This window comes from Mustela nivalis (assembly GCF_964662115.1).
Source record: "Mustela nivalis genome assembly, chromosome: 1".
NCBI classification, from domain to species: Eukaryota; Metazoa; Chordata; class Mammalia; order Carnivora; family Mustelidae; genus Mustela; species Mustela nivalis.
Window position 1 is genome coordinate 6598863 of NC_139020.1, and position 18459 is coordinate 6617321.

The 18459-nt window shown below is 43.1% G+C and overlaps 1 protein-coding gene across 8 annotated transcripts in view; it reads left to right on the forward strand.

The window, feature by feature from the left end:
* ERG (ETS transcription factor ERG) overlaps window positions 1-18459 on the forward strand; it is a 240564-nt gene that overhangs the window by 123079 nt on the left and 99026 nt on the right. For 2 of the 8 annotated variants that reach the window (XM_082728122.1, XM_082728125.1), the window contains exon 1: window positions 13695-14309. The exons of 5 other annotated variants lie outside the window; for them this stretch is intronic. In XM_082728122.1, coding sequence (XP_082584248.1) covers window positions 14292-14309 — 18 coding nt within the window. In that variant the 5' untranslated portion in view covers window positions 13695-14291. Of the gene's footprint in view, window positions 1-13694; window positions 14310-18459 lie in introns of those variants that run through there. One more of the 8 variants, XM_082728126.1, reaches the window with a different exon arrangement.

The window sequence follows — 18459 nt, forward strand, 5'->3', positions numbered from 1 at the left end:
CCAAAGATTTGACTTTGTTAATGTCCTCCCATATCCTCCACTGTATGGCCATTCTCTATTTTTTTCTTTTAATTTTATTCATATCTTTATTATGTTCTTCCTATTTTATTTGGGTTTTTCTAACTTTTTCAGATTAATACTTTACCTCTTTCCTGTGAGGTATTGGTCACAGAAATAGTAACATAATTTTCTAATCTATCTCATATTTACCTTTTTATCTGCAGACCAAACCTGGTTCAAGTGAGAATTAAGATACATATAATTTCTACAAGGATCTCTTTCTGTTATGTCATAAAATATGTTCAAATCAAAAGCATTTTATGTCATATGTCCTTTGGATTATATTTGTGAGTCCTCATTGCCCAAACGAGTCAACAATAAATTTCGGTCTGTAGATGGCAAGGTATTTCCTCACTCTGACACATTGTCTCAGAATAATCATAGACTAGTTTCTTTGTACCTTTCATGTTGAACCAAATCATTTACCTGAGTTTTAAAATTTTATTCCTAAAATTTTCACCACTTTTTCCCTACCATCTGAATATGTGCTAATTCCATGGGACCCAATTAAAATTTCATTTTCCTCAAGAAGTTTTTATTAACAAGTCTTATTATTTTACTAGCTTTCCCAACTCAGGGCTTGAACTCATGACCCTGGGATCAAGACCTGAGCTGAGATCAAGAGCTGGATGTTTAATTGAGTGAGCTACGAAGGTGCCCTATATTTGGTAATTTTTGGGGCTTAGTATACCTTGAACATTTGTATGAATATATGTGGTAAATTTAGATTTGACTCATTCTTCTTAATACTGTGTAATATGTTTATCTATCTCTGATTGATAGGTATTCAACTTATTCTTATTTTTTTTTTACTATTACTAAAGAGTGCTAGGGTGAATATTCTCATACCCATGTCTTTGTTTATTGAGAGTATTCCTAAAGGTGGATTTCCAGGATAGAAATTGCTGAGTGAAAGGATAAAATATTTTCTGATAAGCTCTTAATCTGCATTTGTAATATACATGAACAAGAGTGTTCTTTCTTTCACATCCTTACCAGTGCTGCCAAAATGAAACTTTTTCATTCTTGTCATATGGATAGACTCAAAATATTATTCCTTATTTTGATTTTCTTTAATTTCTTTTAATATTCATAGGATAGTTTATAAATGGTGAGTTCTTGTGATAGTGACTTGCTTTTATCCAAATTCTACATTTTTAACCTGGTTGCCCTTCTTTTGCCTCTAGGAAATTCCAATCTATTCTTTGAATTGATGAGTTCAGTTTTGTTTTTTAAAATATTCTACAGGCAAGTCAGATCATACAGTACTTGTCTTTCTCTGTCTGACTTATTTCACTTAACATAAGATCTTCAAGGTCCATGCATGTTGTTGCAAATTGTAAGGATTTCCTTATTTTTTATGGCTGAGTAATGTTTCACTGTCTTTATACATCACCTTTTCTTTACCCATTCATCTGTCCATGGACTCAGGTTATTTCCATGTCTTGGCTATTGTGAATAACACTGCGGCTGACATGGTGGGAAGGTGTAGTTATCTTTTCAAGAGAGTGATTTCATTTCCTTGAGTTAAACACCCAGAAGTGAGGACTGCTGGATCATACTCTAGGCCATTTTCAAATTTTTTGAGGAGCTTCCACACTGTTTACTGGAGTGGTTGTGTCAACTCACATTTTCATCCACAATGCACCGGGGTTTCCTTTTTCCACATCTGCACCAGTACTTTTTATTCTTTCTTTTTGATAGTAGGCGTCCAAACAGGTGTGAGGTGATATCTCACTCTGGTTTTGCATGTCCCTGATGATGAGTGATGTTGAACACTTTTCCAAGGTTTTTTGTTTGTTTGTTTTGTTTTTACATTGTGTCTATTGGGACGGCCAGTACACACTCTTGTATGAGCATCAGTTGTCTGTTACGTAATGTTTTTGGATCAATACATCTCGTCCCATAATACGCTTTCCAGTTGGCTGACAGTCCGCCATTAATACACAGACTAAATTATATTGCGAAGATGATCAAACTGAATTGCTTTGTTCCACTGTTTCTCAACAAGTATGATTTTTGCCTCTATCCTCAAGGATATTTAGCAATGAGTGAAGGCGGATTTTGTTGTTATAATGGGGGTTAGGGGAAGTGCCATTGGCAGCTAGCGGCAGAGACGAGGGATGTTAGCAAATATCCTTCAAAGCACCTCCCCCAACAAAGAATTATCCAGCCCCAAATGTTGACAGTGCTGAGGCTGAGAATCCCCACAGACTGTCCAAATAACATTTTAGTGCCTTCATGATTTGTTCTTTCATAAGTGGACTCTATCTCATCTATTCTAAGGCACATGTTTATTGTCAAAAATTGGGATTTGTCTTATAACTGTTAGATAAGAAAGCATTGTGATTAATTTTGTTGGGCTGAATTATTTTTTCTTTCCTTGTGATACCTTAGATTGTGAATGACCTCTGTTGTCCACTATCTCCCATCGATGAAATATGGTAATATGATTATGTCTTATCATTTTCTAGCTATATCTATGCATCAATCTAATTTCAGTGGAAGATGAGGAAGTCCTGTGTCCATAACGATGTAATTGCTGTATTGATAGGTGTTAAAAATCAATCAATGTCTAGCCTTGCATCTATACTCATTCCACCTTGTGTCTGCTTTGAGGCAAAAAAAACAATATTCAGTGTCTGAAACAATTTTGTATTTGATTTTATGTTAAAAGAGTTCCCCTTGGATTTAGCAAGTAGGCATAGTATTGATAGAATGTTCAAATTTAGTGCGGCATGATTGATTTCTTCATTTGGGGGTTATGAATCATTTCTGGATCTGTTGATTTTTCTCCTTTGCGTACATTCATTACTTTTAAATACAGGAACAAGGTTGGAAATCAAAACGGTTTCTGTGTTAGGGAAACATTTCAGATTGCTGGATTTCCCTTGAAACCTCTGTTTTCTCACTTATAAACAGTTTAATAATTCACTTAACTCTGCACTTCCTGGTTCTTGGGAAAAGTTCACAAAAGGAACATCGAATTTTCAGCGTAAATTCTCTCCTTTTAGATGCTGTTTTGTTAAAGGCGATGAGCACCTACACTGGAACAGGGTCAGCTCCCAGCTGCACAACTGAGTGGGGACAGCGTTTATTCCTGGCTCCCACTGGAGAAAATCTGTATGTGTTCAGAGGGAAATGGATTTTAATGTGTACTGTCAATTCTTTTTTGCACTTGTAAGTGAGAAAAAAATTAGAAAGTTAAGGGGTGGCAGTTTTGAGTTATTAAGAATGGTCTGGATTAGCCTCAACTTCCACGGGTCAGCACAAGGTGGCCGCTGATGCTTCCCATCTGCTTTTGGTTTCTAGTCACTAACAAAGAAGCACAAGGTATGTATAGCCCCATTGTTCGCAGTTTCCCTGCTTTTTTAAAGACAAAGAACCCCCCCTCCCAAGGTACTGTAATACTTCTAACTCCAATTTACAGATTAGGCAAAAACCTCTCAGGTTAGGGGTCACTTCAGGCAGTTGAAAAATGTCTTTGTGAACTTCCCAGTTTTCTGGCTGTTCAAGTAAATAATACAATAAAGAGAGCTTCCCTGTGCCAGAATTCCATAAAACGAGCGGCATGCGAGACACATTAATGGTTTCCATTCCTGCTGAAAACGGCTTCCAGTAATGGGGAACCCAGTATCTCCGATCCGAGTCTTTCAGCTTCTGGGAGGTGAGGTCCAGGTGTCGGGCTGGCTGGGATCAGGGAAAGCAGAGCTTCATCCATAAGAATTCCTATGGAGTTTAAAACCAAGAGGACTTACCTTCTTTTAAGAAGCCTCACGGATGCTGGGGTGGATTCTATAGGGACAGCTGTTTTCCTCACGCTCTATCTGGGGGGCAGAAGCACCCTGCACTGAAATTCTGGGAGCCGGAGCCCCAGTGTGTGTCTCTGAGCACCTCCCCTCTGCCTGTGGGGAGCTCCAGGGCAGCGGGTGGCCAGGCCCACCATGTGGCCTTCCAGATGGCTCTCATTATGGTCAGAAGCGACCGATGGGAGCCCCCGTGGCATCCTGGGAGCCAGAGAGATTGCCCAGGGGACAGAGCCCCTGGTTTCTAGGAGCTAATGTTTCAAGAGAAATCATAACACCTTCCAAACACTGGGGCTTTTCTTTTTAGTAACTCGGACTAAGGAGCCCTCTCCCTCCGCTTCTCATTTACCGGCCCTATGTCTGCGGGAGTCACGGAGGGGGAAATGAATGCTTTCCCACGTCTCCTTAGGAAATTAACCCAAGGTTAATGGGCGGAGATGCTTCTAGAAACTGGGAATGGGGCACCAGCAGGAGGAAGGCTGGGGCAGGGATGGAGGAGGAAACTCACAGTGGGGTGGTGGGGGGTCCTACTTGGGGGGCTCAGATGACCCTGACATACAGGTACCTGTAATGAGCAGAGGAAGGGGGAGGAAGAGGGAGGGAAGAGCTCTCCATATTTGCCTCTGAAGTCCTTTTTCTTCAATCAAATGTTGTAATTTTGACATCTTTTCCCCCCAACTGAAATGTGCTCTTTGGTGTGTGTTTGGGCTCAAGACGGCTTCTCTTCTTTTCCATATCTTTAGCACCTGATGCAACACTCAGCATAATGCTGGGAAAGACGGATGAATGGATGAGCGAACACACAGAAAGATATTTGCTGTAACAATGTTGCAAAAGTCTTTCTGAGTAAGGAAACGTCTCAGGGTGTTCCAGTCACCTTTCACTGCATAACTGATCACTCTAGAACTTGGTGGCTTAAAATCACAAGGACATTTTATTATTTATGTTCCTCATGGTTGGAGGGCTTGGCTGGGATGAGACAGGCTTTTTCTCTCAGGGTCTCTCAGATGGTTGCAGTCAAGGGGTGGCCAGGAGCTGGATCCATCTGCAAGTTCTCCCCACTGACCCCCCTGAGGCTGATGCTGGCTGTTGGTGGGACTCAGGACTGGAATGCCTACAGGCAGCCTCTCCATGAGTCTCGGGCTTTCTCTCAATATGGTGGCTGAGGTGTAAGAGTGGCCGTTGCCAAGAAAATGAGATGGAAGTTGTATGGTTTCTACAGGAAGCTTGGAAGGCACATAGCTAGACTTATGCTGTAGTGACAGTTCTTCTCAGCTTCGAAGAGTGAAGACATGAACCCCACCTTTTGATGGGAACAAAGTCAATGTCACTTTTTTAGATGGGCACATACGATGGGAAATCTTGTTGGGCTGTCTGGAAACGCGGTCACCGTGGGTGATACAGCCAATGCCTAGAAATGCAATGGATCTGTCGTTCTGATGGTTTTCAGTCATTGCATGTGGGGCCAACCCAATCACTGAAATAGTTCAGCTGGAAATAATTTTAGTCAGAGGTACTTTGGAAATTGCAAGGGCTATGCAGCATAAAAAGGGGAGCTATTATTTAACTTGAAATTCAGATAAACTGCTTGTAAATATATTATGATGCAGGCAAAATAGAGGGCATACACTCCTTCATTTGCTTATGTATTTATTCAGTATTTTTTTTTTTTTAATTGACTATCTCTCCCTGCCAGGTAGTGTTAGCTCAGTTATTGAGAAGGAGAGCTCATACCATGCGGAGCCGGAAGGTCTCTTAGAGACCATTTGTCTTCTTCACTTCCCATGGCTTGATCTGGGGAAATTGCTTGAGAAAGTCACTCGTAAAGTTACCCAGGTCTTGTGGTCTGGCCCCCTGGGGGGTGGTGCGTGGTGGAGGGACAGCCAGCCAGCCTGTCTCTCAGCACCTGCCACTCTCTTCATCATCATCTGTCTGCCTTCATCATTACCGTTCCCTGCTGCACGTGTGCTCATGTGTGTGTGTGGCTTTCACCTTCACTTGGAATGAAATCTCCCCAGACACTGGTCAGCAAGCAGTTGAAAACCAGATGCGGCACATTCTGGGGAGGACGGAGGAAGGAGACTGTGGTGTGGCCGAGGCCACGCCTCATCAGATGGTCCACGGAGGACCTGGGCCTGTCTCAAGGCCTCTCCCCGCTGGAAGTACATCCTTCATTCATCCTGGTGGAGTCTCAAGTTCAAGTCAGACTTTGAACCTTTGCGGGTCTCTACGGGGCTGCCCACTGGCGCGGCCAGTCCTCTCCTGGGCGCTGCTGGGCTCTGTTGTCACGCTTCATTGGCTCATTCACTCGGCAAATGCTTGCCCAGGGCCAGCACAGTGCCAGAGCCCCGGGGGATCGGCGGGGGGTGTGGGGGTCGCTGCTCCTAGTCTGTGGGGGACTGGATGGACGGCTCCGAGCAGTACGGTCAGTGCACACGCCTTCCTCCCTTGAACAAACCTGCATCACCAGTTGATCCGCTGATGGAAAACTGGCACAGGTGGTCCGTGGCTTCTTGGCTCACTGAGCAGATGAGGAGGAGGCTGGGCTGAGGCCTTGCCCCCCGCCCCCCCCCCGAGCCAAGGCCCCTGTGAGCGGGGCGCTGCACTGGACTCCTGCCCACGGAGGACCACACCGAGCTGCCTCCCCAGCACGTTTGCGTCCACCGGCCTCGTTGACCCAGATGTTAACTGGGCACGGCCATTCCTCAGTGTCCACCTGAGCCGCTTCCTGTGGGCAAGGAGCAGCGTGCGTGGCCACTCTGCCGAGCCTGGAGTTGCGCTTCTCTTCAGCCTGTGCCTCGCAGTGAGGCTGGGCGGGGACCCCCTGTCCCCCGTGACCATTTCCCACATGTCGTCCCCTCCACTCTGCGTCATGTGTGCGGAAAGGTGAAGTTTGTTTCCCTTTAAAAATCGCAGACTAACACATGAAACACGGCCTGAGTTATCCGGCCGGAGAGCGCACTGAAAACGAATCTCTGCTCTACTGGCAGACGCAAAGGAAAATCTGTCACCAGCCGTAGTTACTGTGGCCTCCTCGGAGTGCAGAGCCTCACCCCCACGCAGCCCGGCCTCCAGACCGCCCGGAGCACAAACAACTGTCACCCACTGACCTCGCTCTTCGGTGTAGGAACCAAAGCAGAAGGGGAAAAACAGGAAAAACTAGAGATATTTTAAAGCACAAGTGAAGGAGCACCTGGGTAGCTCAGCGGATTAAGGTCTGACTGTTGGTTTCCACTCAGGGCATGATCTCAGGGTTGTGAGATCGAGCCCCATGTTGGGCTCCGTGCTGGGCATGGGGCCTGCTTGGGATTCTCTCTCTCTCTCTCCCTCGGTCCCTTCCCCCCTCTAAAAAGATAAAGAACAAGTGAGGACAAAAAGAGGAAACTTGCAAAATCAGTTAATTTTTTTTTGCAAACATTTCCAAGGCTCTGTGTTTTGCATTAAGTGTTTAGCGTTTAGATGACCTAAAAGTCAGTGTAATCACATTAATAAGATTATTTTCAAGAAAACCCCCTTGTCTTAAGGTTTACTTTATTTAATAAATATTTTTATATATTTTAACATTTTATATCATTTTCATAAGTGATGCCCCGCAAACCTATAACGAAAAAAAAAAATCAAAGGTACTGTAAGTACCTCTCACATATTACAGTGTGATCTACATCCTTCTCACAATTCCCATCTCTGGAAAGTATCGTGTAAGATCTGAGTTTAGGCAAGGTGCTAGCATGATACCAGCATTGACTGCACAGAAAACAAATGCACTCAAAATTGACCTATTAATTTGATGGGACTTTCATGGGGGAATCTAATGAACCATCTAGAATTATTGGGAGATAGAATGTTTTTTATAGTTTGGGATTACTGATCATGCTGCAGGAACAACTCTATAGTTTCCATGACCAAATCTCACCCAGAAGAGTGATGCCATTTGTTGTAGGTACATGTAGTTCCTCTTTCCTCCTTATCCAGGTCTGTTTCCTTAGGTGTTACTGATGAACAGTGTAAATTTCCCCCAAACGTTTTCTCCGTTATGAATGTCGGGTTTTAATTTGGATGAATAAAATGAGATGACTATGTAGGATAATGACACCAATTCAAAAAGAGCCAAGTAAAGCATTAGTCATACCCATCGTCCCTCTCAGGGCCTTTTAAAGGGACATTTAGCACCCTCTAGTGACAGCAGTTCAAGCAGCTCAAAGTTAAGTCCCTGCAAGGCTTCTGGTTTCCAGCTAGCAAGCAAACAAAGCAGTGAAGTTCTTTGGCCAATAGGCGATTGCTTCCTAAAAATCGTGAGGCAGGATTATTTTAAAGGATATTTTATTATTATTAATGAATTTGTTGTTATTTATTATTATTTTAAAGGATAAATTAGCATCCACCAGGCAAAACCCAGCTTGTCTTCTGGCTTATCATTGATGTAGAAAGAACACTTTCATTTGTCCCCCGATACTGTAGTCTTCCCCCAAAATACATGCTGAGATTTGCCTTGGCATCCAGTAAAGATGATGAATGAGCCTACATCCTGTTTGGTTCAGTGCATTTAAACAGACTAAACACATTTCTGTAAAGCTCACGTGGAAGAGGACTGGCTGCGTCCGTCTGAACGTCCGGCTGTATCTGCAAGGGGAAGGAGCCTCCACGTCACTTTGCAGGGAGAGGACACAGGGCAGAGACATTTACCCATGCCTGGTGGGTAAATGCAGGGGTGGGTGCAGGGCACGGAGGAGAGGGTGTAGTGCAGCTGCTTTTGCACACACTTGCCTGCAAGTGTAGGCGTACAACTCCCTTCAGTCGCTGGGTTGCCTGCTTCACACTCTTGCAAACGTAAACGCATTATTTATGACAAATGTTCTGTTCCTTGGCTTCGTTTCTGATTCCATTTGTGATATAAATAAATTAGCAAATATGGAAACATATTAAGCGATATAGAAAGAAACGCCACCTGAATCTGACTCAAAGCAGACTTTATAAAAGCAGGGAGAGCAATTGTCTAACGCAGGCGCCTCTGTAAATTTCCATTATGCGGGGGAGAGGGGGATGCATTCTCGTGCAACTTATCTTTCTTTAAAAAATAGCATATAGTTTCTTTACAAAATAATTTATGAATATGAATATCAAGACAAAAATAAAGGCTGAATACTAGTACCTAATAAGTGAGACTTATAGACTTAATAAGTGTAACTGAAAGTTACACTTTCAGGTTATGTATTTTTTTTAAGTGTAACTAGATCAAAATCTAAGTTAATTTAAACAGCCCAAAATAACTTCTCAGGGTGGCCAGGGTGATTGCTGAGGAAGTCAGTGGGACATAGTAGTAGAGATCTGAGCAGGGGCAGAGGAGCATGTCTGCCTCTGGGTTGGAGGACCCCATTCCTTTGTGTCCCCTCCAGTTGCATGGTATGGGGGCCGGACTGCCCTGTGGGTAGACCATGCTCAAGGTGACCAGTGCAATCTAAAGACTGTGACATCTCTACTTATCTCTACCCAGTTGTATGGATGAAGATGTTGAGATGCATTGAATGGTTCACACATTGTATGTGGGATCATGATCATTGAAGCAGGAAATTGAAGTTCCTTTAAACTATTGTACAAATTAATTGTTCTTAGGATTTTCTTTTTCTCTTTTTTTCTTTTCTTTTTAGTCCTGAATAATAAACGGACATACTTAAGGTTCCTAATGGTGGTTTTAAGACTCCTGCATTTTTAGAGACATAAGGAATTAGGGAAGAGCAGAGTTGTCCGAATTCGAGAACATATCTGATGCTTATGAAATGGTGCTCATCGAAGTCATTGCTCCCTTGGCTCCTATAGAACTGAACTGACACATGCTTCAAAATTAAGGAAATTGCAACTTGGTGTTGAGAAGTTGAGGATTTAGTATGTGATAAGAATTTCTCCGGTTTAGATGAGTTCAAATCACCCAAGATGCTGAAGAATATATTAACCACTCAGGGAAGGTGTTGAAACAATAGTTATTTAAATTGTAATTGGATTATTTCTCCACACACACACACACACACACACACACACACAGTCTTACCCAGTGGAGTGAAACTGTACTCACAAAGTATGCTTTGAATGGAAAAACGATCTGTAACCGGCATGTAACGAGTGACCTTGGGGGCTAAGCGCGCCTATGCTGCCTGTGTTCTCAGGCGAATCCTCCAATTGACACGGACGGAAAATTTCCACGGAGGGATGTAGTTTTCCAATGCGGGGGCAGCTCCAGATGCCGGGTCCTTGTCTATGATCTCAGGCGTGTCCCTGGCAAGAATCCTTGGGACATCCTTCTCCCAGCGCTTTCATGAATAATCCAAACATTATGCATTTTAAGATTCATGTGTCATTTTAGGGACAATATGGAGCACTTTGTCCTATTGTTCGACCCTTCGAAAGTTTGCATTTCATGGGTTGCTTCCAGGCTCTGCAGTTTTATGTGGGTGGAATGTAAGTAAACAAACACAGACTTCCTGAATGCTGGGACACTCAGTGGCTGGACAGAGCCCTGTCATCCTGGCTTCGTCCTGTCATGAAAAAGACACTTTATGGATCCCCACGGGATGGGTTAATGTTGGGTAGATGACCGTGACAAAACACCCGAGGGTATTCTGGGTTTCGTCACTGGAATTAAAAAAAAAAAAAAAAAAACCACTCTCTTCTTTGTGTAGACATTTAACAAGGAGCCTCAGTTTGGGTACACACACACAGAGCCTGAGAGGTGCAGGTGTTGCAAGCTGCGGGTTACACAGATTGTTATAAAAACATAGCACATTACATGTTCCTCATAGAGCTTTTACATTAAACTTCAATTTCAATTTACTGTAAATGTTGGGAAATCTAGGTGAACCAAAGGAGGAGGAGGGAGAACAAACAAGAAAAGGAAGCTTCTCTACCATTAGTCCATAGTATGGAGCCTCTTAGTATTTCTGTCTTGCCTTTTTCCTTTTAGAAAATGGGTCTGTGATATAAGTCTCCTTTATCATTGGGTTCTTAATGTACTGGGTGTAGTCTTATAACAATTTTCCATATCACTGAGTATAGACCTACATACTCTTCCTGCAATGTTTTCAATGATAAAGAGCATCTCAGTGAATGGATATTTAAGAAAGGGATCAATCATTCAGGAGCAAACCTTCTTTTGTGTCTCCAGTTAAAATTGGGGTTCATTATGTCTTTGCTGTGCTCCTACATCATTTTTAGAACAATATTGCCCTCATCCAAAGTGTCTCAACTCTTGGCCTTCCTCAGTGTACCCCACCCTAGAGAAGTTCCTAACAGAATGAGGGTGAGAATTTGCAGACTCTTTAGAAAATGGGAAGACGGGGTTTTAAGGCCCGTAAATGACAGGGTCCCTTTTATCGTTACAGTAAATATAGGGTTCATTTTATAGGATTTCCTTTTTTTTCATTTGAACCAAAACAGGAATAGGTTTACAAAGGGTTTTCCTAAAGTTGTGGGTAATAGGTCCACGATAGGTAAATAAAAAAGGAAATGTAGAATTTAATCATGGGCTCTGATGTCCACAGACCCTGGGGAGCCATACTGGTCCAGCATGGTGTTTACTGCATTCCAGGGAGGGTGGAGAAGGACCCTGTTCTGTAAGCTTATGACAGAATAGCCCCCAGGCAGTACCCCAGTGCTAGACTGCCCTTGACATGGGTCTGCCTGGTTACCTGAAGGGTGGCCTTCTCCCAGGACGGGGATGTCTGGTCAGAAGGTCCCAGTCCTTAGGCTGGTGAGTGACCTGGTGCTGAGGCCAGTTGTAGATACAGAGTTGAGGTAGGGGAGGATAAACTGGTATCTTTATGTTTGGTTGATTCCCCAGGATAATGCTTGTCTTAGGAAATGGTTTCTGTACTACTATATTCTAATGAATAACTATGCCTTATACTATGAATAGCCCAAGTTTAAAAAATAACTTTGCATTAAATATTCAGAGAATACCGGACTTGGATGCTATGCTGTCATTCTAGATATCAAGGATTATTGTCTTTAAAGATGCTAAGAATCAATTGAACATCTTGTTGTTAGAAAGGAGGAAGATGTGAATTTCTAAACATTTGTGGCGGGAATTATATACTCCTGAACGATCTAATAAAGACTACTTTCTAGATTTGTGTGGATTTTTCAAAATTCAACACAAATGAAATTTATGGATAGAATCATCAGGAAATAGATAGAATAGTAGTGTTTGGTTTTCTGTTTCTAAGTATCCAAGCAAAGAAATTAGTCTCTGCTAAAACAATATCTTTATTAATCAAAGACTAAAGAGTATATGTGAGTATACACATATCAGCATTATACATATAAATATTAGAGAGAAAAAGAGAGAGGAAGCAAAGCCAATCATGTGAATTACTAGCAGTGGGAGTCACTGGGTGAAGGACACTAAGAGTCCTTCGTGTTATCTTGTTTCTGTACATTGGGAATTTATTTCTGCATAAAGAGTTAAGAGATTTCACTGTTTACAGAGCTGAAGTAAGCAGTAACCAAGGAATTAAAAGCTCCATGAGGACTGAGATCTCTGAGGGTAGATGGGGCGGGACAGGGGTAGGCAGGGACCCAGGAAACTAGAGGGGAGGGTAGGATCAGTCAACACTTTGTCCAGGGCTCTTTTGTTAGCAAAGTGGTCATCCTGGTTCAGGCTGTTTCTTGGGGAAGCCACAGGAGCACTGCTCACTGGGGTACTGCGGTGAACCTCGAAAGCCGGTGCTCCTCGGGACAGCAGCAATCCCGGTGGAGCCGAGTGCGCTTTTCTCAGCACTCCTGAATCCTTGTGGACGCTGCCCAGATAAAACATCTCAGTACTTTGAAATGTTCAGGGAAACAAAATTTTAATCAGCCTGCCATCTCATTCATTGTTCAGAGATGAAAAGAGGGGAAATCAACCCCCCTCCAAGTGTAGCTGCCGAGAACTTGAAGGTTCTGATTTTGACCCAGAACAGGATTTCTTTTATTTTCTCTTTCCCCTTTGTTGTCTTCCTTTGTTTCTTGGTTTGTTTCTGTCTCCCTCCTCCTCCTCCTTCTATCCTAACACAGGGGGGTGAGTCAGGGGACCATGAAAGGTGCGGGAACCCGGATTCATTTGCAGGACTCAGACTGTGCCGGCCTGAGGTCTGAGTGAAATCCGTTCTCCGGCCCGTCCAACCCCTGGACCCGAGTGTTGCGGAATGACTCAGGCCTTGGTCTCTCCTGTTCTGTGGGGTCCCCTCTGGGGACCACACCTCTTCCCCGGTCCCACTTTCGTGTAGCGAGATTCAAAGCAAAAATCTTGTTTCTTCCAGAGAACAAGTAATTTCCTGAAAATGAGTAATTAAAGGCCTGAAGTCCTCTAAGGAATGTCCAGGCCTCCATTAGCCGTATTTCCTTGAGTGGAAAACAAATGTATGGCCCTGAACTGGCAGCTCGGATTTTCAAACACTTAATGAGGTCTTCACGGGGTATCTGTGCAGAGCCAGACCCTCTCTCGGGGTCTGTGGTCTGCGGCACTGACGTTTCTCAGAGCGGGACCAGCTCGCTCACCTTATAAACGACCTTATGTACGACCATTGGTCGTATAATTTCACTTATTTGGGTTTTACTTATGTATCTATTTATTTTTAGTTCTTTGGATTTTAAATCCATGTTTAAACATGAGGATTTGATGGGGTTCTATCTCCCTTCACTTGACTCGCTTACCTTGTCGGTTCTCGAGTCTTGCTGTTTTCAGCAGGTTTCTTGTGAAACAAGTAAAAATCGCCTGTGTTTGGAAAGAGAAAATGAAACTTCTGGAAGACTCACGTGAGATGTTGAATAAAAGGAGGCCGTTAAAAGTCCGCAAGCGAATGTATTATTCCATTAATGAGAAATAAGTTCTACCCGCAGAGTTTCCTTTTGGGAGAAAGGGACAGGAGTGTGTGGGGAGGAGGGGCTCAAGTCCTGTGTCCCAGTCCTGGGGCAGGTCCAAGGCGCTGGGGGCCCCGGAGGCCTGGCACCTGGCTGTAGAGGGCCCTCCGCGCCTCATTCTGAGGTGCTCACAGCCTGTGTGAAGCCATGCGGAGTCCCGCCACATCTGCATCCTGCCCGGGGCAGCGTGTCACACGGCGGCGGCACACCAAGTCACACCTGCTGCGGCAGTCTTGTCCCAGGCAATTGATGCCTTTTTTTTTTAATTAAAAAAAAAAAAAATCTCCTGGCTGCATATCATCAAGAAAAACAACATTGTTTTCAGGGTCCCTTATCTCTCCACTCCCAAATATCCTGTTTCTTCGGGCTGGGCCGCCAGGACCAATAGAAACCTCTTCCTGCCATTGGCTGACTTCATTTCCCAGACTTAGCACAATCTCATCCGCTCTAAACAACCTCATCAAAACTACTTTCTGGTCAGAGAGAAGCAATAATTATTATTAACATTTATTAACGATCAATAAACGTGATTGCATTATGGCCAGCACTATTAAGGTAAGGAAAGGGTTCCTTTTCGCTTGTCAAAATCTTGTGCTTGTTACTCTTTTCTTTGGTTTCCTTTATCAAGGCAGATAAGTCAGGATTGGGCAACACCCCCACTACCACAATAGAGGACAACAAGATTTCCTCTGCACTGCCTAGTAAATTTCCTTTTTCCTACTCCAACCATCCGCAAGGCTTAAAAACTTCAAACTCAGAAAAAAATTGGGGTTTCTAAATTCACTGTTGAGGGCCGTGGATGACTTTTGCAAAGGCTTTTTGGAGCGCGTCTGAATTTTCGTATTCTTTAACGATCCCTAGCGGTGCGCGGATGTGTGATCTGCTGGAAGGCAATGGACTCGGAGAGGTTGGAGGGTAGGGTCGGAGAAAAAGATGGGCTGGTAAAATGTTGAACTTCTGGATGCTCTTGAATGACTCCTTAGCCTCAGGGGTGCCAGCCAGCCCCGGTGGAAATGAAGAGATACCTGGCAAGTGGCGGCTGGTCACGGGACACGCCAGTGTTGACTTGGTTTTCGGATCCTTCATGCTGAGAGTGGAGTGGTCTCATAACTCAAATGGTGGTAACTCGATGTGTTGGGTGACATGTTTATCTTTAATAAAATACTACTCCTCTGTGCGCTGTGAGTATACGTTCTTGCCCGTCTTGGTTGGTTTGTGGGAATAGGAGAGCAGTGGCAGACCGCTCTGGGGTGTGGGTTCTGATGTGTTTTTCTTGCAAATGTCTCTAGTAGATAGCATAGAGAAATTAATGGGGAGATGAATCCACCTGCCTGGGAGCCTAAACATGGCCTAATTCCTGTAAGCCAAGCCGGTCGGATAGTTAGTGCAAGGCTGCAGAATGGCGTCTGGGAAGTGTAGGCTGTTAAAATATTTTTCAAGGCCACCTTGCCTTGGTGACATTTGTAGAAAGGAGAAAAATCAGCAGCAAACACATAACTGAAAGGAAAAAAAAGAAAGCTCTGATAGTTGTGTGTCTTTCGTTTTGCTGCATAGGTAGGCGGGAGGTATTCGGTTGTGTTTTTGTCAAGGGTCTTGGTTAATTTGAAAGCTCATGTGTATTGAAGTTTGGCCCGGAATTGGGCCAAAGCATTTTCAAAAGCCCTCCTTGGTTTGACATCTGAAAGGTTTGTATTAGAGGGTATGACGAATGCCCACCGCATGAACTGTGTCTTAGAAGTTTTGTTCAACTTTTACTTCTCTTTATTTTTCGTGGAACGTTCAGTAATATACATGAAACAATCATGCATCAAAGACTAACCTTACAGAGGTTGTTTTTTCTGTGGGCTTCAAGGATTGGAGTCTGTTGACATGTAACTATCACAGGAAAAGAATTTTAAAATTGGAGGTTGACGTGCCTCTCTTTCAACTTGATGAGCAGAAATTATTTGATTTTATAGTGCAAAATGTTACCCTTTTTATTCCTGTTTCACTCCTAATTGTGTCCATATTTCATAACAATTAAATCAGATATTCTTTGTGAATTTTGAATACAATTGTGTGTTTCCAAAAAAAAAAAAAAAAAAGTCAGTGTATTGAAGGACACTGAAGTAACAGCCTGTCCTTTGGCCTGGGTGGGGGGCGTCTGGTTTGTGAAACATATGAATGTGTAATACTGTTTCATTTGAAGCATACGTTTCTGAAGATATGAAGTTATTTTAAAGCTAGAGTGTTCTGTGATTCTAGAATAAATTTGGGGTCATAGTTGATACTTGTCCAGGATACTATGTTTGCCTTAACATTTGATGGCACTGGTTATGTGTGTGCTGTATGTATCTCAGGTGAACTTTAAAATGACTTCAAGTGGATTCTTTTTAATCCTCTGGTCAAGTAAAATAGTCCCTCTTTATAGGTAACTTCCTTTAAGACATGATCTGTTGGGCTTCCTGGGTAAAGTAATGAGATGATTTTACAGACTTTTTTATAGGGTGGAAAAAGAGGGCCTAAGTCTGTTGACTGCAGTTTTAATTATGTGAGTGCAAAGCTCAAATGAGCATAGGGAGAATTACGGCTGTCCATTAGAATTAGGAAACAGTCTGTCATACAGGCAATTTCTAGTCTCAAATGCACTCTGTTGTTGTTGTTTCGGTAAATAAATTAATTAGTCGATTAAGCATCAGAGGCACTGACTTTGGTACTCCCCATTGGAGTGGGCTTTTTTTTTCTGCATTAATATTTATAATACATCGTAAAGCTAGTGCCTTACTATGGAAGTTGGGTGTGTTTATCCCGTCTCAGTGACTCTCGTCATCATTTTCTCTTGGTGCTTGGAACTGGGGACAGAAAGTTTCCGTTGAAAGAAGTTAAGGAATTTGGGGGCCTTATCTGGGAATGCCCATTAATCTCTAAGAGTCCATGGATTTTAAGATCAGACTGTAAGAGTTCTCGTAAAAACACGTAAGCCTCAAGGGTGATGTCCCCATAGGTAGTTCATGGATCAGTTTTGTTATTTCCATCTGCTTTTTGCTTTTGCCATCATCTGACAATACTGAGGGGTGCTTAATACTCCGTCTCCCTCCTACTGCATGGGACAGCACAGTGCTGCTTCCAGGCTCCAAGGAGCTAGCTATTAGTCTGGGGACTTTCGTTATGCTTCGGTTAGGACTTTTAATCCAATCTCACAGACAGTTCCCTGACCCTTTCATTATGCCCTGGATCACTTGGCAAGTCTAATGAAGCCTATGATCCCATCTCGGGATAAATGCTTTTAAATGCATATAATGTAATACTTATAATGATAAAGCAAGGGAATTCTGTCCAAGTACAATGCAACTCTTGGACTCCTCCGGTGGCCCGTGAATCCCATGTTACAACTCCTGATCCTAGAGTTTCAAGATCCTTAGTCTTTAAAATGAGAATGTGGGGATTTTCCGTTATTAGGGAGATCTGACATTGAAGGACAAGGAGAGAGCAGAACCAGTGGGAAGCATCTTAGGAAACAGACAGGATGTGGAAAGTTACAAGGCTGGATGAGGGAGCATACTATAACTGTTTCAATTAGTTGTTTAAAGAAACTACTTTGATTTAACGGAGGTTGGAGGGTTTGATGATGATTGAAACATGGTGTTAATTTAAAAACGTATTGCTTATGTTATATGTTTCATGCTTTGTACATAGCAGGCACTCTGAATATTTGCCATCATGTGTGAAGGAAAAGTTAGTAAAAAGCTCAGGGTTATATGAAAGAAAGTTCATCTCCTAGGGTTTTGGTGGATGTGATTAATGAGTTGAATAGCTCTAGGCACGAGATTTTTATCAGCCCATTTGCTTATGTGGAATGAGAATTGTTTCAACCCTCGTAACTTTGGCAGGGTTCAGGGGGTAGGGGTGCTCAGTGGCAATGGAAGGAATGTCAGATATAAAATGCTGCTGTCTTGCTATGTAAAAGTCATGTCCTCAGAGCAGGCCCTGATCTCTGTCCTTGCCTGAGAATGGGAGTCCAGGCTATTACCTTAAAGGCTTGCTGCTTTCTTTCTTGGGCAGTTCCCTGATACCATCCCCCCCCGCCCCCGCCCCCCCCCCCCCATGCAACACGTGTCTCCCTAGCTCCCTGAGTGTTTGTGCACCTGTGCACTCAGGGTCCTGACTCCGTGACCACAGAAGGGAGAACAGGGAACAGTGAAATTTTTGGATTCTTTTTCCATTAAACACTCTTATGCAGGATTGTACTCCACTCAGAGAATATTCTGAAAGCCTGAATCATTTCTGAATTATCTACATTTTCTTTAAAGTGATTATCTCATTATTATTATTATTATTTTGAAAAATAGTCCTTTATTAAACACACACACACACACACACATTTATGCTTATTTAGGTCTCTTGAAAAGCATACCTAAAAATAAAAAAATAAAACGACTGTTGTCAACACCTTCAGGAAAATATTACTTCTGTGTTTAGAACTTCAGAGTAAGATTCCCTCTAGAAGTATTGACCCAAAGCAGAAAACTCCACCGTGACATCCCAATAACTTGGCAGATCTACTGATTTAATGGCTGATTCAGAAGAGAATTGCTATACAGGAGGCCGTGGGAAAGCCCGGACTAGGAGTTTCTCTGAGGTCTAAGCCTTCTGAGAAGAGTGACAGAGGCAGTCTCCAGGCCCTCCTGTTTGGTGGCTTCTCTTTGGGGCTAGGAAACACCTCAGA